The 25,687-nt window shown below is 38.7% G+C and overlaps 1 protein-coding gene across 7 annotated transcripts in view; it reads left to right on the forward strand.

Moving 5' to 3' along the window:
• The window catches only part of LOC100543523 (kynureninase), a 36,702-nt gene extending 14,830 nt beyond the window's left edge, over positions 1-21,872 (forward strand). For 6 of the 7 annotated variants that reach the window (XM_019617321.2, XM_010714014.2, XM_010714012.2 and 3 more), the window contains 7 exons: positions 3,250-3,332; positions 8,850-8,911; positions 10,371-10,442; positions 11,833-11,907; positions 13,243-13,389; positions 19,798-19,896; positions 20,639-21,872. In XM_019617321.2, the coding sequence (XP_019472866.1) occupies positions 3,250-3,332; positions 8,850-8,911; positions 10,371-10,442; positions 11,833-11,907; positions 13,243-13,389; positions 19,798-19,896; positions 20,639-20,716 (616 nt within the window). In that variant the 3' untranslated portion in view covers positions 20,717-21,872. Of the gene's footprint in view, positions 1-3,249; positions 3,333-8,849; positions 8,912-10,370; positions 10,443-11,832; positions 11,908-13,242; positions 13,390-19,795; positions 19,897-20,638 lie in introns of those variants that run through there. The other variant, XM_031554260.1, reaches the window with a different exon arrangement.
• Positions 21,873-25,687: the final 3,815 nt, after the last annotated feature.

The raw sequence follows: 25,687 nt of genomic DNA on the forward strand, positions 1-25,687 counted from the left end.
GCAATCTAGTAACAACCTTCTGGTATAATAGAAAAAAATATCCAAGTCTGATGAGGGCTTTACCATATGGCACCTGCAGTACCAAAAGGCTGGTTTTAGTGCATCAAAAGGTGTCTTTCCTGCTGAACTCACCCTGCAGTACATAACAGCCCTGTAAACAGGAGGGCAGCTTGGGCAAAGCCACTTCTCTGCCATACTGTAAGAGTCATCTCTGTATTGTACGCTTTAGCACACTGTATGTTAGGACTGTAAATGTCTCCCTTATTGCCCTGTTTTTGTTTTGTGTGTGTGTGTGTGTGTGTGTGTGTGTGTGTGTGTGTGTGCGTGTTTCAGTTTTATCTTTAATCTATTACTCCGTACAGTTATTTTTCCTTGGGTATGTTCTTTCCTTTGACTACTTCTTTGCTTGAAGCCAACAAGAAAGTTAAGAGTCTGAATTGGCTCCTTAAGCAGCTTGCATCATTTTTGGCAAAGAAGCAAGAAGGAAATGTCCATTTGAACAAGATTTGGATGAGTGCAGAAGATTCCTGAAGCTGACAGTTAATGTAAATCCCTATTGTTACCTCCTTTGGAACCGTGGGATCATATCAGAAAAAGTGTTTTTAGTTTTCATAGTGACTTTTAAATCAGCCAGGCCTCAGCAAACAAAATGTGGCATTGAGATTTCTTCCCAAATTGACAACAAAATGGTAACTGACAAAAAATTAATTTGCAGAATGAGAAGTTCTGTCAGTAGCTTAAGGAATGGATCTATTTATATGACGCCTTACTATTTGATGAGATGTGTTTTGTATCCATTAATTTGGGTACTCCAATTTAAATCTCTCTTGCTATCCAGAGTGCAGTGGAAGCAAAATAAGTTAGGTTACCTGTGTCTGAGGGGAACACCAGAAGCACTGCCGTTGTCCTTAAAGATTATTACCCCCAGTGCCTACCAGAGCTCAGAGAAGGTGGCATAATATACAGAGAGATAAATTCTCTGAGGCAGAGCATAGAATTTTACAACCTAAGTGGAATAGGATGTATTGTGCCATCAGCAAAGGCTACAGACTTTCATGTGATTAAAATTAAAAAAAAAAAGTCCAAGAATATGCCTTTAACTACCATTTTAGCTGCAATAATTTTTGTCTCTTGGCATTTATATTGGCCATCAAGAGGAAGGCAAGCTGTAAGATGTGCCATAATAATATGAATAATAATTAATGCTGGTTCTCCCCTTTTTCACTGTACTCAATTTTTTTTGTGTGTTTTCTTTTCAAAATAAAATAATCTCATGGCTAATATCTTGTATCTGTCTTCATGATAACTTGGAAATTTATTCTGATTTTTTGTTAGTCTTGTATGTTGGGAGAGTGAGCTTTTGTCAGTAAATTCTCATTAGAAGGACACTAATGGCTATAAAATCAGAGAAAGCTAATGAACGAGAATCCCATAGCTAGTTAGGGCTTCTTTTTCCTATCTGATTATGTTCAGTATTCTCTTTCAGAAATGCAGATTCCTTCAGGCCAGGAGCCACTGAAAATCCGTTTGTGTTTTTCTTTTTCTTTAAAAAATAAAAAAGTAAAAATCTGTATTATGCCAAATTTTCTTGATCACTGTATTACACTTAAGGATAGGAAGGAAAACTGGCTATAAGTGTCTTGCTGTTTGTGGAACACATACCTCTGTCTTTAGGGAAAGCAGTTGCATTATGTCCTGATTGGAGAAGCTAGGAACTGTGTTTCTCCATTTACCCAGCTACTGCTCTTATTCTTCATCTATGAAATATTCTTGTAAATGAACACTATTTCACCTGCCTGCTTCCTCATCTCAAGATCTCATCAGAGAGTAATTCCAAAACTGAGAAAAGCAGTCAGCTGGTGAACTGTGACCTTATCCAAATTAAGGAGCGAGGTCCTCCTCTTAATCTCTGTGGAGTAAGACTGGTTGAATGTAGGGAGACTGTATTTTGTCTGTAAGAAATGTTCAGTATTGCCTGTGTTAAGCAGTAACTAGCCCAAAATCAATTGGTATTTCACAAAGAATAGGCAAAAAATGTTGGAAACAAATTGTATACTTTGTGCCAGTTTGTATTTTCTTTGCTTGGGGTTGTGGTTCTTCTGGAAATACCCCTAAGAGGTGTGAGTTAGAGACAAGGTAATCAGAAAATCTGACTGTAAAAGCATCCAGGTTATCTGTGTAGATGGAACAAAATTCTGCCTGAGGCAGGAAATTTGGAGGTGGATGGGTTAAAAACAATCCACACAAATAGTGTGAAGGCATGGGGGGGCTGGCTGGGATTCTCTCATACGCACTCCTTTGTCACATCTTAATCTGCCAGAAGTCTTCTCTTGATTTTAAGTGAATATTGTAGGCTCATTCCTCTTTAAAAGGTTTCTTACGTGCTGTTTTTCCTTTTTCTCATTGCAACTTTTCAGGCTTATTTTTTCTACTCTGTTTCCTACTGTCTCAGTTTCTTTTTGAAGCTGCTTTATACTTGGTTCCCATGCAGCCTGGCATTTCTGACTCCACAGGTACCCTGTGGTGCTCTGCAAATGTGAAAATCATCCAGTGTGAGATAGAATGAGATGGAAGCCCAGAGCAATGTTCCCCTGGATTAGCACCATTATTGCTTTTCTCAATCTGCTTTCATTTGCATTTAAATCTGAACGCCACCTCCTGTATGTTTAAGGAACTTTACAATTTTTTATTTTGTATGCATTGGTGACTTCTTTAAAAATTAAATTCTGTCATGTTCAAAGCAAAAATAAATAAATAAATAAAGGCACTTAATCCAGAACTGAACAGATAAGTCTCTTTGGAATAGTGATGCATTCAGATCTATAGTGCTTGCGTTATCCACTGTAGGCAGGAACAGTTTTCAAAATAAAGTTTAAAAATACCCTCTGTTAAAGCAAAGACATCTAATTGCATATCTAGAATAATCTGACAGGGAGAAAAGAAGCAATTTACACATAGCTGTTTGGGCAGCTTTATGCAGATGGGTGAGTTCAGAGAGTAGACTTGTGTAACAGAAATTGATTGACAAGAAAAGTTGAATAGACTGCCCATGGAGATGCTGGATTCACCATCCCTGGAACTGTTTAAGAGAAGGGGTAGATATGGCACTGAGGAACATGGTTAGTGAGCGTGGTGGCGATAGGTTGATGGTTGGACTAGATGATCCCAATTGTCCTAACCAGGTATATTTCTTAGGACCCACCCAAACGGAGCAGTATGTTTTCATGCCTTACCTCTCTTTCCTTGCAGAGGGGTTCATGGCCACTTCAATGGGCAGCGCCCGTGGGCACTGGCGGATGAATGCCTCGTGGACCTGATGGCTGAGCTGGTTGGTAGGTGTGAACTGCAGGGAAAACTTTCTCTAGAAATGGAAACAAACTTCTTTTAAGATGGAAAGCCCTTAAGCTCTTAATTCCTTGTATTTTTTTCATGTAGAAGTAGTTTTTTTCTTATTGCCTAGTACATGGAGTAACACTTTGTTTTAAGACTGCAAGTGATTTAAGAGATGAATGTAGGCAATAATATACGAGCATACGCATATCACAGATCTAATTGCAGCAAAGGGTTTCTTGGAGCCTCATAAACCAATTGGTCTAACATGTGAAGTCCTTTTAAAGAGCACTTGGCATTACAGACTCTGATCCTCCCTCCTAAAAATGTAATAGTGAACTTTCCCTTTTGAGAAATGATTTCTACCTAGACATTTTCTGCTTTTCCTTTTTTCCTCATCACTAAATCCAGCCTCATATTTGAGAACTGCTTATGTCAATGAAGCAAGTAATTGGGGCAGGACCTGCTATTTGTAAGTTCCCATTACCCTACTGTACTCCTTGAGGAGTCCAAGTGCTGCAGGATGTGGGCAGTAAATGCAGCTGGTTATTTTGGAGATTGAAAAGTAGCCCTGGAGACTTCTCCTGGTGATTTTGCCAGCCACAAAAGCAGTCATCTGAGTCTGAATGCAAATTTCCTCTATTGCCTCTTATTCTGGCCTGTTTGCTGTTGCTGAAATAACTTTCACTGGGATTTTGTTAAGATTTGTTGCTATCAGAAGGGGGGAGGAGAGATGTTACTGACATAGTTTGTCTCAGACCCATTTTCTCCCCAGTCCTTACAGCTGCTGTCAAGGTTAGGTTAGGAGATTCTATTAAGATTTGTCCAGTATTTCAATTTATTTGTTGAGCTTAATTGTCAATATTGATCACTTAAACCAAATTATCATGTGTTCATTTATGCATTCTGTAAGGATAAAATATTACTATTGTTGACCATTCGTATGCTAGATATTGTCTTGTGTAATTTCTTCTCCAAGTCTAGACAAGAGCTCAATGAGAAAGGTGTGTTTTTCTCCTTCAGGCGAAGCTAATGGATTCTGAACAGCAGGAAAGGGAGACATTAAAGAATGTTTAATGACAAGTGTACTTATAAATTTATTTTATTCCCAAAGCAAATAAAGAGAACATGTGCCAACTTTGACTTCTTTGTGAAGTTTCCAAATCAGTAGAACGTTGGACTATTATTGGAGAGGAACAAGTACTGGAACACATTTTTATACTGGGCCTATCTGTTATGTAAGTGACAAGATTATATAAATATTGGTGAGGCTATGATGAGCATCAGTGTGCTTTGTGGAGCAATCCCATTTGCAGAACGAAATGAAAACCAAAATGCAGATCTGTTCTTCTGTCCTCCTGTATTTTGATTTTGGCATTTGTTACTGTAGTACCTAGTATTCCCAAGAAAGTGAAGAAATTGCTTTTTTTTTTTTGCTTTCACAATGTACAAGGGCAAGCTCAGCGTACATGTATCTGATAACTATCACAGAATACAAAAATGTTAGATTATAAAGGGGAAGTGTGTTGAAATGCTGGACATAGATGACCTAGGGATTTCCGTAGTTTGACCAGTCTTTCCTGGCAAGTTGATGCTTTTTGTTCTTTTGGTGTTGAAATGGGGAGCTGTGGGTAGGTGGAGAAATGCAATCAGTTACATAACTACTTTGATGCATAAGAAGGGCTTTTCAGTTGTAAACCTTGAACTTCATTAACTGGAGGGCACTATGGACGCCTCATTACTCATCAGATCTGAATGATATCATGAATGTCTGCTATGGATCTGTTCCCAAAATAGGGTTCCTGATCACCTTGTGGGGTGCAGGATTGAGCTGGGCACTGATCTCCCATACGTGCCAGCTTCAATTTGGCACAGTTTTAGGTTAATGTCACTGCAAAGAGCTAGGAGTCATTTGGGGGTCTTCTCCCCTTTGCCATCTGTTGAGGCTGCCAGCTCAGTCCATTTTATTTGTTTAATTAAAAAAATATTTTGGGTGCAGGAGTAGGGAAATGAGTTTTTCTTAAATTTTCTCTAATTTCTTGTCAGCCTCCTTATTTTTCTTTCCTTTTCCAAACTCCGAGTGACACGGATGCTTTTCATACCAAATGGACCAAAGTACCCTGAACTTATTACAACAGCTTGTTTCATTTTAGAGTGTATAACTCTCTCTCTCTATATATATATATGTTTTCTATGAAAGTTATGGTGACTGAGGTCACCCTACTGTTGACCTATTTTAGTTTTAAAACACTTCAGTGGGAAGCTTTTTGTTCTCTTGTTGTTTTCCTCAGCAGTATAGTCAAGATTATCATACTGGATTTTGTCCTCCAGAATTTTCTCAGATGTGTTTAATTAAAAAATGGAATAAGTTTTGGGCTGAAATTTGATCTGCACATTCACACATCAGCAGGTTTTTATTTATATAATATCTTTACAGCATTTTTCAGAACCTATGGAAGTAATCCTTAGAAGGTAAACAAATTAATATTTTGCAAATAATAGATGCATTATAAAAATGGCATTAACCTGTCTATATCAGTAAAAAGACAAAGAGAATAAATGCAGGAAATGTGTTATGCTAAAATGTTGTTTATTATTATGTACTGTCTTCCAGCAAGATGCAGTGTATGAGTTGAGTGAATTCTGGATTTCTCTTTATAGTGACTTTGATGTAAGAATGTAAACATAATTTTATGCCGCTTTTATTCCATATTTAATATGTTAAGGGAAAAGAGGAATTGTCAATTCTCACTCTAAGTGGTAGTGAGTGAAAAATATTTATTCAGGAATGGGCTAAAGACTGTAAAATATTTCTGCCCATCTAATGGTTTATGGTGCTATAACATTCTTGCTTATTAAATGCGGTCCCATTTTCTTGTTCAATGAAAGTTACAGTAGTAAATATGTTGTGAAATGCAGAGTCAAGGTTAGTGGAGGCCAGAGCTTTTTTCCACCCTCACACCAAGCGGCATAACGCGATGCTGGTAATCTCAGCTGCTCCTACCAGACTTTATTAAAACATTACAACCTTGGCAGGATCACCTTCCGATGGAACAAGATTAACTGTGTGGCTGCTGCTCCACGATGTGCTCAGACAGGTCTCTGTTGAGGGAAGACTGAACACCGAGCAGATTTGTAGTGACTTTGAGTGATAAGGAGTATTTGAAATAAGCAAACTGCTTATAAAATGGGAGCCTTTAGTCTTTGTTTTCAATCATTTCACAGAATGCTTTTTACTTACTCTGTTGTGGATCAATCTCCTGCTGCAGACAGAGAGGAGAAAGATGGCAGTGCCTGCCTAACACAATCATAATTGTCTCTGAAGTTGTCTTTTGCAAATGCTGCTTCCTTTTATTAAAGAGGAGATTTATCAAGCAGAACATACAGGTTTTAGCCTGTCTTGGAGATATGGTATAAAGTTAGGAAAGAAAGCAAGCAAACGTAATTTTGTCTCCTGTGTGCTGGGTCTTTGAATATTGTAATAGGTTAATTGGATCACAGAAAGGTTGTTTTCTGAAAACAGAGCAGGTTATAAGGGGTAACAGTTTTCCAATGACACGGATGAGGTTTGTTTTGTGGGCATGAAATTCAATAATGGAAAGCTTTTAATAAATATATAATTTACGGAAGACCAAGACTTACATGACAAATGTAGTGTCATATTTAATTTGGGATGCTAGCATGCAGCTAAAAGTGATCTACAGATTAACCATTAGTTTGATATGGGAGTGGTGCAGTGAGCAAAAGATTGCTCATGCAGAATTTGCTGTGAAAACCACAGGTTTCTTGGAACGAGCAGAAATAGAAAGGAAAGCACCATTTTTGATTTTATTTTTTTTTCCCAGCCTCAAAAGATCCATAGAAACATTAAGGCTGCAAATAACACTGTTTTGAGCTGCAATCACTGGCTAGCTGTCTTTGTATCTGCAGTAGAACGGGCACAAGGTGACCTCTTCCAGCAGCATGGAGCTTGTGGATGCAGTGCTATGAGAGGGAACAAAAACCAGAGGAGAACAGTTTAAGTGACGAAAAAACTTATTTTTTTCTGCTCAAGAACTAGGTTCATTTGTATTTCTTCTCACAAACTCCAAGTTCCTCATGTTCTGATTTTCCTCCTCCAAACATCTTTTATTCCTTCAGGATCATCCTCTGAACAGATTCTTCAGGCTCACTGACAGCTATCAGCAGGTCTTGCTGTTCAATAATGACAGATTTCAGCAACATGAAGAAGGTCATTGAACCTCTCAATCAAGGTGGTTCATGGCTTTTCCTGTGGTGGCAGAAGCTGAGACCTGCCTGGCAAGGAATGAATAAACTCTTCTTTTTCACAGATTTCCATGTTCTTTGATTAAGTTTCCTTGTATTGAGCTCAGCCCATGACTATGTCTCTTTCCAAGGCTGGTGAAGTTGTAGCTCAGGGAAGCCATACTATTTGGGATATAGTGGGAGTGTCTCTCCTGTGTTGATTGGGGGCCAGGACAGGAGAAACGCAGGTTTCGCTTCTCCTTTCCTTGCAGCTCCTCTTCTTTTTGCCCCAACATATTTTCCTTTCCTCTTTCTCCATCAGAGTGGCTGCTGCCTTCCCTGCCTGCTTGCTTTGCCTTCATCTCTCCCTGTCTTCAGCCTCTTTTCACCTTCAGCAAACTCCACTGATGGGTGATGACTACAGCAACATGCACAAGCCTATCTTCCTTCCAGCTGAAGAAAACTCTCAAAGCACTGATTTGTCAAGGGTGAATTACTACTTTTCAACAACAGACATCAGGCAAAACAGAAAGAAATAGGAATTGATTTTCTCCATATCTCAACACAGTACTTTGCCTAAGAGTCCCTCATCCTGCCTGAAACCTTTCACCAATGGTTGATAAAGGTTTGAGAATTCGTTGCTTAATACTCTGTAATAACAATTAGTTGTTACTCCATTAGCTCTGTCTGTGATTAACTGTGGCCAAAAGGCATCTGTTATTCCCCTCCCTAGAGCTATGTAGCTATGGCTGCTTCCTGTTAAGTTGCCACATTAATAATGGCCTGTTATATTCATTAGGCCATTTTGGCTTGTTTTTTAATTAGAGATGAGGTTTATGTTGACAACACAGCTGCCACCTACGACAGATGATTGTCTCAATATGTTTTCTTACTTGTTTTACAGATAAACTTACGACAAAAATAAGTCTGAAATCTTGCTTTACGTATAGGCTTATGACCTGATTTTTGTCTGAGGTATTAATGGTAATAAATCTGCTAGTGTTTTGCCAAGAAATGGAAATACTTCATTGCTTTTTGTTTTTCTGTGGCTGACCTGAAAAAGAAATATTTTCCTGCTAGTGTGGTGTAGTGAGTCAGACAAGAAATCTTTTTCCTTCTCTGTGATGACACCTCAAACATTTGTTTACTTTCCTGTTTTTAGAGAAACATTGACTGAAGACATTTTTCTTATTTTATTTTCTCAACACTTCACAAGGTTTCTCTGAAATTGTGAATCAAATCCAAAACAGTATATATATATATTTTTATTTCAGGTGCCCAAAGACATGAAGTAGCCTTAATGAACGGACTAACTGTTAACTTGCACCTCCTTATGGTATGTCTTCATGATGTTTATCTGATGTGTTGACAAATGTTTTTTCCTTTATTTGTGAATGGCTGTGACAAATACGCTCTTTTTTATGTAAGTAAACTGTTTTGTAGGGATCTCATGAAGGCAACACCAGGCAAAAACTTAACTTTCCTTAAGCCCTTGAAATAGTATCTTGAGAAACATCATTTCTGTACAAGACTTGGCTCCACTAGAACAGAAAAGCTGGACAGAAAGATGATTTCAAGGAACAAGCTGCCCAGGGAAGTGGTAGTGTCACCATCTCTGAAGGTGTTTAAGGGAAGGGTAGATGTAGTACTCCAGGACATGATTTACTGGACAGTACTGGTGGTAAATGGAGGTTCTTTCCAACCTTAATAATTCTATTCTATGACTTCATAAAGTTTGAGCTTTTCTTGCATATGCTGTATGTCAGTCCTCACAGAGGATATGAGAATATTAATTGATGGTAATTAAACATCCTAAATAGCTGCTCAACTCTGGATTCTGTGCCAAATTTGAGAGCTAAAGAAAGACAAGACCAATGAGTAAAGATGGAGTAGTAATGTCTATTACATGTCAAATCATTATTTAAGTCCTGCATTTTATATAACTACAAAATGCAAAACATCTGTTTGTTGGTTTTATGACACCGTGGCCTTAAACGTGGTTTCCTTTTAAGTAGCTCCTTCAACAGTTATATCCATGGTTCTTCATTGATTCCAAAGTTTGGATCAAATGAACGATCACATGAGGTTTTGCATGGTCAACATGTAGAATAAACATATTAGCATTTAGATCTTGTCTGTAATGTGTCTCTGAATTTCTCAAATTAAGGCACCTGAAGCAGGGCAGGGTGGGGCTATGTATAAGCTAATTAACCTAATTGCTTTGCTGAGAATTAGGTGCAATGCAGCTAGAACTCAAGTAAACAGGCTACACTGAGCCCTGTGGAACCATCTCTACATCATTGTCATGAACAAGAGGGCTCCTAAGTCTGCTCCTACTCCTCCTCTTGGTGATGATGATGAGTAGGAAAGGCCATTCCCCTGAAGGTGCTGAGATGGTCAGAATGAGGTCTTTACAGAAAGCTTGATCCTTTCATCCAGCTTGTTTCAGAGGCAATGATTTGATAGCTAATGTTTTAGAGCTGAGATGGAAATGCAGTTCTTTGTGCTGTTTGTTATTCCCTGTCTGCAGTCAAATCTTTGCCGTTGATTCTTGTAAGAGCAAGTTTTCACTATTGGATTTTTTGCGACCTTCATTATGAATCTATAAAATACAGTATTATAATGTTCTCCTACTTTGATAAATGTTATACGGACAGAGAAATATTTGTGATTTCTGGGGGATTCTCTGTAGTCTGCATGAAAGTAAAACAGTCTTTATTAAGTTACATGCTGGGAGCATCTCTGCTGAGGTACATTTCAACATATCTTTTTTTTGTTGTTGTTGTTCCTAACAGCTATCTTTCTTTAAGCCTACTCCGACACGCTATAAAATTCTTCTAGAAGCCAAAGCCTTTCCCTCTGACCATGTAAGAAATTAATATTTTACTATATTTGTATTATTAATCATATTTTTCCTAAGAATATCAGTAGCCTGATTTGAATATTTATTAGCTCATCTTGTCCAAGAAACGTTACAATAAAAAAATCTGTCAGAAGCTTTTGAGCTAAGCATATTTTACAGATCGTAACTTTATTCCTTTTGTTCAAATAAAAAATGTTACAAGAGGAAAAGATTGAATGGGCACATTGATTTATTAGTCTTTTTAAAGACATCGAGCAAACTACTGGCCTAAATCAACTCGAGTTGTAAATGTTTTATTAATTCTTGTTGCTGTTTTACTTTATGAAACCAAATCAATACAAATTCACAGCATTAACACTTATGTATCCCCAGACAGAGATGGAAATGTTTGTTCTTAGCACTTTGGATTACTAGTTCAAACATAATTTGTCTGCTATAAAATGAGGCACAATTGTCCATGCATCATAGCTTACAGAAAATTAATCTTTGCATTTGTGACCCACTGCTACTTTATCATCAGCTCTGTAAACTCATGGAAATTGGTAACAAATTTGATTTCTAAGGTGTGATAGACACACTCAAACTACTTACAAGTTTATTTGTGTTGAAGAAGGCAGCACAATTGTATAAACCTCAAATTGCCTTTATTCCAAACAAAGGCAATTTCATGCTAATCTTGCATTTCTTCCAGGTGCACTTGTACGCTGGGACTCCATCTTTTTAAATTTGTATGGTGCTTCAGTAATAGTCAGTGCAACTCCTGCCACTTTGGTTCTCGTCATGTAATTTTAATCTATTTCATGGTATTATTTGATAATTTTTATGCTATCTCCAGCACCATGATTTAAAAAGTCAGTGTGTAAGAATTTAGAACTCTCATTTCCTCCTGGCTGTGCAGCACATGAGGGTAACATGGGTAAGAATATGTGCCAGTCAGACCTGTTTGCATGGAAAGCAGTGCATATGTGACAACTTGGGAGTTGGTGTGTGCCAAGCGACGTGCATACCCACGGCCCAGGTTTAGCAGAATGAGCTATAGATTGTGCTGCTGTGATTTCATTGTACCATTATCTGTGCAGGTTTTGTTTGCTGACATGTGGCAAAGTGCATCTTTTGCCTTGTTTCCAACCTCATTCTGCTCCATGAGCCTATCCTAAAGAATTTAGGCTTTGGCTTCGTCCTTGCCATCTGATGTGAATTAAATTCTGATCTTTTCAAACCAAAGGAAATCTAGAGTGTTTTCAGAGAAGTTAGATTAGGCTTCAAGCATTAATTTTAGTGAAAGGCAAGCATCTGAATTGCTTTTCTGAAGTTCTGCTGTGCTTGGCTTTTTTTCTTTTAGTTGCTTTATCATGTACTTAGGCTAATGTGCTCTGCATAAAAATCTCTTGCAGTATGCTGTTGAGTCCCAGCTTCGATTTCATGGACTCGATGTGGAGAAAAGCATGCTCAAGCTGCGGCCACGGGAGGTTGGTGACATGCACGTCAGCTCTCCTTGCTAGTCCTAAGGCAGAAGTGGATCTCATATAAGAGAAGGCATATGTTTGCAAATGTTCTAGCAGCTGCCTGCAGAAGTTATAGTCCCGCGTTCCCTATAATGCTTTTATAGTATTTGGACAAATTTACACAAGTTTAATGTATATTTAGGTAGAATTTCAGCTTTGTAATCAGAATTACAATTGTCTGATTCAACTGGTGCATTTGCCTTAAAAATGTGACCTCCCATCCCTCCCCCCCACAACCCCATTTTTTCCTATTTGCAGAAAGCTAACAGCATCCTGAGAGAACTGCAAAAATGGAACAGTTCATTGAGAAACCCTAATGTCCTTTTAGTGTCCTGAGGTAAAAGATTGCCATAACATGAACAGCATTGTGCCTTTATCAGCACAGGCTAAGGAAAAGGTCTGCTTTGAATAATATGCAGCACAGAGTAATTTGAAAGATTGCCTTGCTTCAGTGTTGCAGTATTAAGAACTCTGCCACCTAACTATAAACCAGTGGTGACCTTTTGCTTCTGAAATCTGAATCATCTTGTAAGTAAAGAGCCCACTACTGAATGCTGATAGTTTTGTGAGAATGGTTGAGATAACAGCAGTTTGCAATACTTGCAATTCAACAATCTTGCCCTAGCTCTTTTCAGTAACAAGTCTAATTTAATTCTAGCTTTTCACTGCCTAATTGATCCCTAGGTGCTGGTATGTTTTATACAATCCCTTGCTAGGAAGACAGAAGGAGGACAGGGCAGTTGCTTTTCCATAAAGAATCAAGAATGAGAGACTTTTTGTTAAAATTCTTTTACATGTAATGACCCCATGTTTGGGGATTGTTGCGCTTTGATGATGCGAGACTTATTGTTTTTGAAACAGAAATATAGCAAACTTATAATGGTTTCCTCTGGGATATGAAGTTTATCAACAAAGTATAGGATGAAACTGTTGGACAACTTTTAATCCTTGTGAATGTCACAAATTTCAGATGATATTTAAAAATAATCATATATGCTGGCTTGTAAATTAAAGCTGTCTGAAATATTAGAGTATGAAACATGCTAAAATATGAAGTGAACAGACATTTAAAAACTGGCACTTTCGAGATAAGTTTGCTAATTTTCTTTTTTGAAGTAACTCTACTCAGAGGCTACTTCATGGCTCTACCTTTGTATATCATTACTGCGCTAAGGATTTGCTTTTGATCTCCTTATGCAAGCAGCGTGGCTTGTGTTAAAATATAGATTATGAAATCAGAAATGACAGTTTCATTACTGCCAAAGTTGATGTAAAATGTGCGCTTTAACTTTGTTTTAGGGGGAGGAGACCTTGAGGATTGAAGATATTCTTGCTGTGATTGAAGAGGAAGGGGACTCCATTGCTGTTGTTCTGTTCAGTGGGGTGCAGTACTACACAGGCCAGCTGTTTGACATCCCTAGAATAACAAAAGCTGGCCAAAAAAAGGTAGGTAGGATTGCTCCAAGCCCAGCCTAAATGTATATATAGTGAAATATTTTTGATTTCCTCTTTTTGTGGAACAAACTGGAGCGTATGTGGAAAGCTGTGGGACTCTGATAAAAGGTAAAAGCATGCTGTGCACAGATCATTTGGGAACTGAGTGCTGCGGGAAGAAAGAGGGCTGAGAGAGCCGATTTTATAGGTAGGTCTTAAGGTATGTGAGGAGATTATGGAGATTATGCGTGACTTGATTTCTACCAAGCTTTCCCTTAAGGATAGAATTCCAAGAGGTTCAATGTAGTAGAGGAGGAGGAGGAAATTATAGCTTCTGTCTCTTTTTAAAGATTAATTTGTGCTAGATTTCTCCTCATTTGGCAGACTTCCATAGTTTTCCCTCTTTCCCTGTGGCCTCACTTTGACGGTGTTCACCCCTAAGGCAGGTGAGCTCCCACACAGCCAGCACTGCTCCAACCCTGCTGCTCACTTTTCCAGAGACGAACACATCAGCATCACAAGATGACTGTGTTTTAGTGATGACTCAGCCTTAGGAACTTGCAGACAGTGTTCTCCATGGGCATAGCTGCAAAAGTTCTTTAACCATCTCAATTGCCTCAGGAATCCAAGAGAAAACAGTTTTTAATCAAGTCTACTCTCCAGGAAGTTTCCAGGCTTTGCATAGGGGCATTCTTTTAGTAGATGTACCTTTTATCTCAGTGAAGATTAAACCACTTGCAAATGAATTTATTTAGTATCACTGGGCTTTTGCAAAGCAGCTAACTATTTCCAATTAGATGTTTTAACTCTGGAGATGTTCCTGACTCATATCAGAGCGTGTCTTCCACAGCTGTAGGTTTGGCTGTGGGCGTTTCTCTGAAGGTCAAGGGAGTAAGGAGCTGGGCTCTGAAAAATGATAGTAAAGAGCAGAGCAGATGTGAGAAGAGCAGGTGCAGGGGCTGTGGATTATTAAAAAGAGGGGGGTTCTGACTAAGCAACACTTGATGACAGAACTGGTCCTGAACATAATTTAAAACAGCACCAACCGGTGACACAGATGTAGAGGTCCGAGGAAGAAAGAAATGAAGGCAATCAGCTGCAGGGGCAAGCAGGTCTGTGCATCAGCTCCAAGTAGCTCTAAAATCAGCACCTTTGTGGTGCCTTCCTCTCCCAGTGTTTTTCTAAAGGTAAGCAGTTAGAAGGGTGGACTGCAACATCTGAAGGGCAGACAGGTGATTGATGGGGTGATGCCAGCCAGTGCATTGCTCACTCATGCTCTCTGTCGCAGCAGAACTTTTTGCTCAGCTACCAACACCCACATACAAACCATGCCTCCAAATTCATTCTGTGAAGGGTCTGAAAAATCTGAGATCTCTCTTCACTGTATATATGAATGATTTGGAAAACTCTCTTCACATTCTCTCTTACAGATGCTCAGTGGACTATGGGCATACATTTCAAGGAGCAGAAGCTCTGCGGCTTCAGTGAAAGCTATGAACTAACTCAGTGACATGCTGAGACATGTTCCAGGGGAAAAATAGTCACTGATAGTTTGTTCATACAGAGCAAAAATGGGCTTGATGGTTATATTATTTGAGAGGATAACCAGGATGTGTTATAGAGAGCTTAATGTTTCCATAAGGCTGTGCAAGTCAAAATATTAATTCAAGCAGGAGGGTGCGTGGGCTGCTGTGTCCCTGTGAATGTTTCTGAATGAATGTAGACATAAACTGTGCACACAAGTAATTAACCTGTTCATGGATAGTGTGTGTTGGACTGGGAAGTGAGTACGTTCATGACCTGGAATGTTACTGTGTTTAAAGTATAGTAATAAAGTCTGTAGAAGTGCTTGAGTGACTAGATAGCCTTAAAAGCAAAGCATAAGGCAGCTCTTGTTTTTCCCCCACTGTCAGATACATTCAGCTCCATATCCTTATGGATTCTGCCTCTGGGCTAAGTGATGTTTATATGTTTATACAAAACTATTTTTTAACATACAGTTTCACCACACTTAAACAATCAGCATACTGCAAATATTTACTTGAGTAGCTATTAAATCAGCAATTCATGGAGAGTTTGCTGTGTTAATAGCAGTAAGTTGTTTTCCTGTAAGCTGCTGCTTCTTGATTTTGGAGATTCTGGTTACTGAAAGCAAAATGCTGGGTCCTCAAACACAATTGGCTCCTCTCCTCAGTTCCCAGGTCAGAACTGATGTTAGGAGCTGATCTTGAGCCAGAGGAGAGCAAGGAACAACTGCTGACCCAGCCTTAGAGAGAGGAGGAGATGTGATGAAAAGGAAACAGCCTTTGCTGCTTAAGAAATTTGAGTTCAGATTACTAACCTGGATTGGATTTAATCCGGTGCTTTTGGTCCTCAGTTTTGAAACAAGTTGAACTTGACATGCAGTGTCAACTAGAACAAATCTTGACTACACTGGACAGTGAGGCTACTGAGATTTCAACCATCTAGGGCAGATTCCAGGTAGTTATGATAAGCAGCTATTTTTATTTTTATTTTTTTTCACAAGGGCTTTTCCATATGCTGTTTGAAGAAGTACTTTGCTTTTATTTTATTGTCTTTTCCTCTTTTATGGACCAGTTAGGGAATGTTATGAGAACTTAGGATCCAGAATTCTCCCCGAGTGTTTTTTGTCATGCAGATGTTTCAGTGTCTTAAAAGGTCAACTTGGTGACTCAAAGGGAAATTCCAATGCCATGGAACAGATCAAGCAGAGCTAGATACATGTGATAATACTGCCTGATGGGATTAGTCATTAGCATCCATATAATGTCTATAGGTTTCTTTTCTGTATAGTACTTATGAAAGTGTGTCAGCCCAGGAATAACTTGAAGACCATTTCTTCTTCAAGAGCTTCTGGACCTGATGAAACCAGCAGTGGTTAGAATGACTGTCTCATACATGACATTAACATAGAACAGCTGAAGTCCTTTAAAATGTACATAAAAAAAGACTGTGCCTGAGAAGTCATGTTGACAACAGAAATACAAGGCTCTCCTTACTGGTATTGAAGAGTAGTGAATGGTCACATGCTCCTGAGCACAAGTAATGAAGCTGTGGAGAGCTGACAACAAGAAATTGAGAAGACAATAGGAGACAGTGTCATTTGAGAAGAGGGGGAAGAATATCACTAGTCAACTGGTGTGGCTGAGGGGAAAAAAAAAAAAGTCCAACAGATGGTCTTAATTATTGTAATGGACAATTGAAATAAAGTCCTGTAGTGCTTTACCCCATCAGGGCTTAGCTAGAGGTCTGAGCTACAAGCTCTGGAGGTCTGGAAAATGTCCTAGGATCCTTGAGGTCAATCATTTATGAATTAAGTTACCAATTTCCTTTTACATTTTTTAAGCCAATTTCGTAAGTTCTCTACGTACGTTAAGATTCTTCCCAGAGTGAAAGCTCTGCACATAGACAGCTTCATTAAGTCATTAAATATTAAATGAACTAAATTAAGCTTGAAAAATTACCTCAGGCTATTTTTCCATCTTAGGTCTCTCAGATAAATCAAAATTACAGCGTATTGTGCTAGAGACCCATCAGCAGGCTGAAAGAGGATGTAACAGTTTTTCTTGTTCCACATTTCTGTGCTTGCTGTAGAGGTTGCAGGAGATTTAGTTGTTTTATTCCTCTGCAAGCAAAGAAATGGCTGACTTCTAGGAGACTGCCTTTCAAATATGATTTTCATTTTATAAGTTATATTGTACTTTTCACTGTCTCTGTACAGTATGTAAAGTATTTTAATCTCTTGAGTCCCAGTAGGAGGAGATTTAAGATCCTTCATCTTCATTTCTTTTCCCGTCTCACTCTAAATGTCCCAGCTTTGCTTGTGTGAGGCTGTCATTTCTCTCCGTCGCTGCAAATGTCATTGTCCATGCTGAGTTGTTACCTGCTGGTTATCAGCAGCTACCCAGACACGTTGTAGGAATGACTTTTAGATGTTAAAATAAAACGGAAGAGGCAGGGGAGTGCTTGCGTCCTTTGCTTTGCCCATAACAGATGGAGAGCTCTGCTTTCCCTGTGCTTGGGGAAGTGACGTTCCCACGCAGTCCCTGCTCTGTGTGGTGTGTGTGGGGAGAGCTGTTTCAGTTTGTTTTATTTCTTCCATGAAATCTGTGTGGCAAAACATTTGCTGTTCATGCGACTCGTGCCAGATGCCTTCCTAGGAAAGCCAAGCAGCATCATCGTTTTTGGGGATGACAACTTGAGCAAAACATGAGTGGGATTTCCCGAGGTGGTGCAGGAAACCAGCACAGAACCCAGGTTCTCAGGCTCATGAAGTTTAATGGCGCACTGTGGGATTTGCCAAACCATTTCAAAACAGTGGGGATTGGTTGAAATGGCTGAGGATATGTCCCATGGGTGGCATGCTGGTGGCTGTCTGCTTGGTGGGCTGCAGGTGCATGGCATTGATGCAAGGCAACACCTACAAGCTGGCATCAGTGCTCAGAAACACTGGGACATACTGAGGTTACAGGCGTAGCTCTGGCTATGGAGCATCTATTTACCGTGACTGCAAGGGCATCCAACCTCCAGGTGTCACAGAATCATATCACAGAATCACAGAATGGCTTGGGTAGAAATGGACCTCAAAGCCCATCCAGTTCCAACCCCCTGCTGTGTGTTTGTTGCCCCCCACCAGATCAGGCTGCCCAGGGCCACATCCAATCTGGTGTTAGGCACCTCCAGGTATGGGGTATCCACAGCTTCTCTGGGTGCTTCACCATCTTCTCTTATTTTCACTCTACTATCTTTTCTCAATTATTCATCTTGCACTTAAATATATTGTAGAAATTATCGTTTACATGTAAGGAAGGAACACATGAATTCAAGACAGCATTTACCATAGGGTTGCATTTTTTATTGACTTTTTTCATGAGCAGCAAATACTTCTGTATTAATATTGTTAATGTGCTGCCACACTAATTCTCCAAGACTCCTAACATATTGTAGTATGTCTGTCTTTCACTGTAACCAATGAATTTCTTATAGCAGTTTTAAAAAATTGGTGTAGTTCATATGCATGTAAATGTTTAAATCCAGACAACGGATGTTTTGAAGCCGGGTTAATGTCTTAAGCTTTTTCATTCACTAACAGATTGGCTTTAGTATCTTATTTTCTGAACCTAAACCATTTTATCTCTGAATGAGAGTGTTCCCATGGGCATCCACTGTACTTCAGCCTCTCTGCATTAACCTCACCATTTACGTTGATTTGTCCTAACTTACTCCTGAGCGTCTCTATGAAGGCAAGTTGCAGTGTGTGTGAAGGCTGGAATATTTATTGGAATTCTGGTTCTGTTTAATAGCAGATGCTTATATTAAGCAAATACTATGGCAGTGGATTTTCTTCTTCCCATCGTTTTGGGTTGGTTTTTCCAGCTGATAACTTCACTAGTTCCTCCACTGGAATTACCGTTGGATCTTCTTAAAATGCTGCTTCATTCAAATTGTTATCTATCTTATACAGAGGATTAAATATACCAAAGTATTGTTTAAATAATTCAGTTCAGACTCCCTTCGTGCAAGAAACAGCAAGAGATTCTTGGAAAAAAAAGAAAAATCCTTTGTTTTATTATTGGATGCTGATTTTTTTTGGAAGCCTGGGCTCTCACTCTTATGCCTACCATGCTGTTTTCAAGCTGGCTGTTTGTGGTTTTTAAAGCAAAATGCAAAATAGCATTTTATTTGTAGTCTAGGCACAAAAGGCAGTTTTATTTCTCTGTGCTTAAATAAATAGCAAAGTTAAGAAGACTTTCTTAGTTTAAAGAATGCTGCCATCCAGTGGCTGTTTTGTGTGTAAAACTGCTATTTGTGACCTATACATCTGCATTCTATGTCTTTTTTTCTCCTTCCTTACATAGTGCCCCACACAAGTTTTGGTTGTAAAAATACATTACTTTTAACAGAGAATTGTAGTGTGTTAAGAAATACAAAAATCCCTAAAAATCAACATGTCTCATAGGATGCTATCTCACTAATTTGGATTCCCAAAGAGCAACACCAGGGTTTGAAAATTGAGGGGATTTTAAACATAAGAAAACAGTAAAATCTAACTGCTCATCTCTGAATAATGTCATTATGTACATTCCTATTTTTCCTCTGCCTACAGCTTCTCTGAGTGCTTATTTCAAGTGATTCCACTTTACTGTATGAGGGGAAAAAAAAAATAGAAATCTAAACTATCTCCAAGTGTCCTTGAAGACAAGCCCATAAAACAATTCACAGTTTTGGTAGATACCTACAGCATAGAGCTTTTATTCATAGTAAAAAATATGTAGATGATGGAACTTGTTATCAAGCCTGTATAGAGAGCAATACATACAACTCTAAAGATACTTTTTCAAAGTAACTTTAAGGTGTTGGTTATCTTGATAAGCAATACATTAAATATCTTTCCTGCAGGGTTGCTTTGTTGGATTTGACCTGGCTCATGCTGTTGGGAACATAGAGCTCCATTTGCATGACTGGGGAGTGGATTTTGCATGCTGGTGCACCTACAAGGTAAAAGAGATTCCTTGTATGAGGTCCTCTATAATCTCATTTATAGAGGTAAGATGAGTCTGAGCTATACCTCAGATGTTATTATTCAAAGCTTGGGTTGAATCTTTGAACCAGCTGCAACATCTCTTGAAGGATACTGACTTTAGTGGTGCTTTTGTTATGAGAAGTTCCAAAAAGTAAGCAGCAATTTTTGTTGTTAGTGTTAGTGGATGTTGGTGGATAGATGCTAGCAGTGGCTAGACATCTGCCCTGATGCACATTCACATTTGTGGCCATGGAACCAAAGGCTCTCCTCTTATTTCCCACACGGAGGAAGTCTTGCCACTATGGGATTTTTGTAAATTGTCCCTCAATTAGAGCAATTTCCCCTAAACTCAAAGAATTTCAGGTCATGCAGCAGGGTATCTATTAGCTTTCTTCACTTTCTGTTGAGATTGAGAATCAATAGACACAGATTAATGAATTATTTCTCTGTATATTATAATGTGGGTCTGCTTCAGCCTTTTGTCTGTTAGATTTCAGATACGATATGTAAGCCAAGAATATTTTTAGAACTAATTTGAAAAAATACATCTACTTCTACCTACGTTAGCACTTTGAGACAAGTGCTAAGATCTCCATTTTAAAAACCATGAGAAATATTGAAATTAGTCTCTTTTATAGAGCAGGGTGAGGTAAGAAAAGCTATACATTACAGATAACGAGCACAAAAGATGCTTATATTTTGATTTATTCTTTCCAGTATTTAAATTCTGGAGCAGGAGGCCTCGCTGCTGCCTACATTCATGAGAAGCATTCCCAGAGTATTCAACCAGCGTAAGTGTATTTCTGTACTTAAATAAAGGGAGCTGCAAAGGTATACAGGATTCCTGATCATAGACTTGTAATATGTTTGCATGGATGGATGCAGAAAAAAAATTCCCTGCTTCAAAGAAGATTATTAGACTAATATTTGTTGCTGACTTATTGCCTTAATGAAGAGGGTAGTGCAAGTTTAGGTAATCTGGTTATCTGACTTTGTTGTCTCAGAAGGGTTATTTATGCTAATTTGGGTATATTTTGAAATTGTTAGTGTATGAACTCACATCTTCAATATTTTTTCCTTGAAGTCTGCTATTCTAAACTAAGTGTAATCATAAAAGAGAATGCTTATAATATTAAAAATAAGAAACCCAAATCATGCCTGTGAGATTGCTTAATGTAAAGAGAATACTTAATATCTTCTTTTTAAAAATGGATTTTTTTAATCATTGAAGTATTTTATTGGTGAACAAAATCAAAGGCAATTTCAACTTTGTGTCTTAATAGCTCTTTAATACTGGCATGTTTTCATTAAAATTATATCCACTGGTAAAGCTGGGAAGCATTACATGGAGATCTGTGCTCTCAAAGACTTTATAATCCAGGAAAAGCTGTGCTATCAGAACTGAAGTTAGCTGCATTAAAAAAAAATACCTGTAATTTAAAACATGATGTCTGCCCTTTATGTATATTAAGAACAGTAGGATTAATACTTTTAATGCATTGACAAATGTAAACACAGTCTGGCTTTAATGCTTGGAGAATTTGCTGGCACTTGCTTTCATTTTAGCTTGAGGAAGGCAAACTAAATCAGGTTTCAGAGAAATAATATTATAATAAACAGCTTTGCTGTGCTATGTGTTGGTTTCAGACTGTCTAGACTCTCAGGAGATAACAAAATAACGCAGATAAGTTCTTCTCAGTCACCCATAACAGAAAACTCATTAGGATGACATATGACCTGCTGTGAGCTGATTTGATCTTCATGTGTGAATGCTGGCAAAATATTCCAGATATTGGGATAGCGCTGCTGGAAAGGTGTCTGTTAGTCCACCCTTAGTCAGCAGGTGCAGGCTTGGTCTCCTGGCCTCCTGCTTTGGCTGTGGGATGTAGGGAAGATGCTATGCAGCGGTGGAAAAAGTGGACCAACTGGAAATCACAGAATAGCAATAGAATGAATGAGAAAAGTCTCAAGAACTTCAAGTCTTTCTTCCTCCTTGATGAAACATTGGAACTTCAGGGAGGGTACTGGCTTGGTAGTGTAGGGAAGGGCTTAAAAGCAGGTTTTTCCTGAACTTATTCTTCATACATAATTGTTAACTTGTGTATTGGATCTGGATGCTGAATGCCTTAAATACAAATGCTTGTATGAAAGTTTTTTCAACCTGAGACTCAATTAAGAATATGATTCCAAGCTTCCTGTGTAGACCTTCTGCATTATTTAATCACAGTTACTTCATATTTCTTAAGATTTGATAATCACTCTCAAAACTGTTTGTAGCTAATACACCCTGTTTTTTTTTTTTCCTTCTTCCCTACCAAACCAGCCTTTTCAGGTTTCCAAATAAGACAGTGAGACAAAGGAGAATTTGTCTTTGTCAAAGTATTCAATTTTATAGCTGATTTAAATGCAGAGCAATTTGCTGTATGTTGTACAATCAAATAGAGTGGAATTTAACTGCTCTGGAAGTTGCAGTTTTTATGTTGAATCTAAAAAAGTCTTTGGCTGTCGTCTGAATCAAGGATGACACCCAGTGGCCAGACAACTTCATTCAAAACCGAAGCACTAAACACTTTCTTCACTTCCACCACATCTACACATAAAGGCTAATTAAATTCCATTCCAGCTGATAGCCCTTTGTCATTTAAAGCACCTGAGATATTGGTTTTTTGCTCATGATCAGCATTATGGATGTCACTTTACCCACTTCTATGGATTTGTTTCAACCTTTATATTTTTTAGAAGTTATTGACTAGGTAGTTATTTATCTATTGGAATTATATATCATATTTTAATATTAAAAAAATATAAATATGTTCTGGCCATAATTCAGAGAGACAAAACCCAGAATGTTTGCCAAGTGCTTTTTTCTATTACTTTGGGGCAAAAAGGACTTAGGTACTTAGTGGAAATTAAACAACTTAATCCATATTTCTTTACTAAGACACTCGTAAGCACAGCTACTGCCTTTCATCAAAGGCACTTAAAGGTGTTTTGTTGTTGTTTTAATTTCCTTTATTTCCATATGTGTGCTTTTTTCCTTGTGCCCAGAGTCTTGCTAATATGAACATTGCAAGCAAATGGACATTGGTGTTGTAGGTATGGCTGCTATATTCCCCACAGAGGTTGTTCCATCCAGAGTTGCTCCCTGGACTAGAAAACAGTGAAAACTCTGCTGCTTTCTGTATTCTATCTTTATGCATATGTGTATGTAAAGAGAGATTTATTAATTTTTTAGTAGCCTTCTCACAGCAGATAGGGCCATCTCAGGACTGATCTCTGCAAACGGAGGCGTTATGGCAGCCTAACTGCAAATCTAACACCTCCAAACCTGCATTGTGCAGTAATACCATGTCCCAAGAGACTGAAATAATCACCAGTCTCACTTCTATTTACGCACAAGCTTCCCACTAGCTTCTCTGAAATTAGTAATTCACCAGTTCAAGAGTTGGGTTTGATCCCTGGGCCTGGTGATCAGAAGGTGGAAGGTATGGGCAGCACAAGCTTATCTGTCCCCTTCTTCTGTGTCACCAAACACTATCCTGCGCTTCAGCTTAGCTAGGTATGGTCCTCTAACTCATAGCAGGGCCATGACTTTAAAAGTTACATTTTGTAACTATCCTAATTAATATCTGTACCTGAGTATTTTGGGCAGTCCTTCACTAGTCCACTATCTTTCTTCCCACAGTAGTAAAATTTAATCAATCTGACATATATGGGCCCCATATATCCCTATTCTCTCATGATCTCAGCTCCTTTGAAGTCCATTTTATTACTTGAATGGCTCTTTTTAATACCTGTTCTATCTATATCACATATATCACAGAGCAATATATTCTTGGCTAATTGTGCTAGAGCCATTTCTCTGTGGCAGTAGACCTGGGCAGAGTACGGAACACTGCTGATGCATTGACCACTGGCTGCATGCTGATCCCAGGCTACTAAATTTCCATTTGAATTCTGTTGTGTAGATTTCCAAGACAAAGGCAACACTAAGGTGACAGACTAATACTGAAAATCAGCTTGACTTGCATTTTGAGCTCACAGAAACCTTTTTTTTTTTTTTCCCCAGTTCTCAATTTCTCCATTTATGAAAAGAAGGATAATGATAATTTGCCATGCAGGTTAGCTGCATTATGGACATGGTTAGTGGGCATGGTGGGGGGTGGTGGTTGGATTTGATGATCTTAGCGGTCTTTTCCAACTTTAATGATTCTATGATTCTTTACAGAAATGTGAAAGTTTGCAAGCACCTAGGATATATGGTACAGCAGCAGCCAGGTATTCATAGCAGCTGTGAATGCATGATGAGCTTAATCCTGCTGTCAGCTGACATAAGGGATGGGTAGGGGACAAACTCTCGGAGTCTTGAGATAGGAACGGAACAAAAGTCTTCTCTGAATCCTTGTAAGAAAAAGTAAGGCACAATTTAAAAAGATGAAAGGGAAATAAATGTATGTAAAGTAGTCGGGAGAATAATAGATAAGACTTGGCAGAGGATTAAATGAAAACTGTACACAGCCTAGCGTTTAAAGCAAAAGGATTTATCAAGACTTCAGCACAGACTAGCAGCAGGTAGAGGTTAAAAATGAAAAGTTTGAGTGATGTGAAGAAGTGTTGTATGTGCAGGAAGCTGCTGATGTCCAAATCACGTCTGCTTTTGCTATAGGGTAAAAAATTAAATTAAAGAAAGCAACCATTTCATAGTACCTTTGAGAAGGACAAGATACCCTCAGACAAGTTCTTCGTACATTGAGGTGAAAAATCAACCGTTTCTCTTAGATCTCTTTTCTTTTGAATTTCTTGAAAATTGAAAATATCAGAGGACAAAAGGTTTCTCTCTACCTTTTTATGTAGACCTGCATGTCTTTGGTAGGTGAACTATTTCAGTGATATGTGATAAATGTAAGCTGTGTCAGTGCCTGATGTCTCCCCTTCCCTCCTCTCCCTGGTCCCCACCCTGCTCCCATGCCAAATTCTCTCTTCCCAATTGCTCTACTTTGGAAGTAGTTGCTCAGTTCCTTCCAGGGTTGATAGATCTGGTTGTTTTCCTTCAGTTATTCTATCGATTTCTGGGGAGATACCGTATTATCCCTTTTAGAATTAGAGCTGCTTAATCCCCAAATGAAGTAGCTGAAGCTTCTTTGACGTTGAGAGCAATATGGCTTTGGAGTGAGGTGATTATTGTCAAGCGTGAGGGAGAATAACAGAAATGTTGGGAAGGTTGCTTTACAACTACAGTACCAGAAAGAAATAAAGTTGGTTAAAATGTTTCTGAGAGCAGGGGACTGATGTTCCAATTGTTGCCCTTGTAGTCTGTCAGATCTGAATATCTTGACACTGCTGAAAACTTGTTAGAGCACCCTGGCCTGGCCAAGTCGGTCTGAACAAGCAATGCTGAGACTTCCAGCACACTGCACTGAACACGGTGTGTTGGAAAGTCAGGGGTCACAGATGATAGCTTGTGCTGCTGTGTGCAGAAGGGCCTGTCGTGGTGCACTCAAATTGTGGAGTGATGTATAGGCAATGTCTTTGTGGAGTGCAACACATGTCCCCGGAGTGCATGAAGTGTTCTGTATTGAGGTAGAAAGGAACTGTTTCTTTGCCAAGGAGATGAGAGCAATTTAGATCCTTGAGCTAATTTAGAAACCAAAAGTTAATACCTCCCTTGGGAAAAGACTGTTTAGGAATAAAGGCATCGGCTAATTAGGCTTAATTGCATTGTCTTGGGACAAGTGATTTATTAGGCCAATCTAGAGCCATGATGAG

Source organism: Meleagris gallopavo, chromosome 7, assembly GCF_000146605.3.
Source record: "Meleagris gallopavo isolate NT-WF06-2002-E0010 breed Aviagen turkey brand Nicholas breeding stock chromosome 7, Turkey_5.1, whole genome shotgun sequence".
NCBI classification, from domain to species: Eukaryota; Metazoa; Chordata; class Aves; order Galliformes; family Phasianidae; genus Meleagris; species Meleagris gallopavo.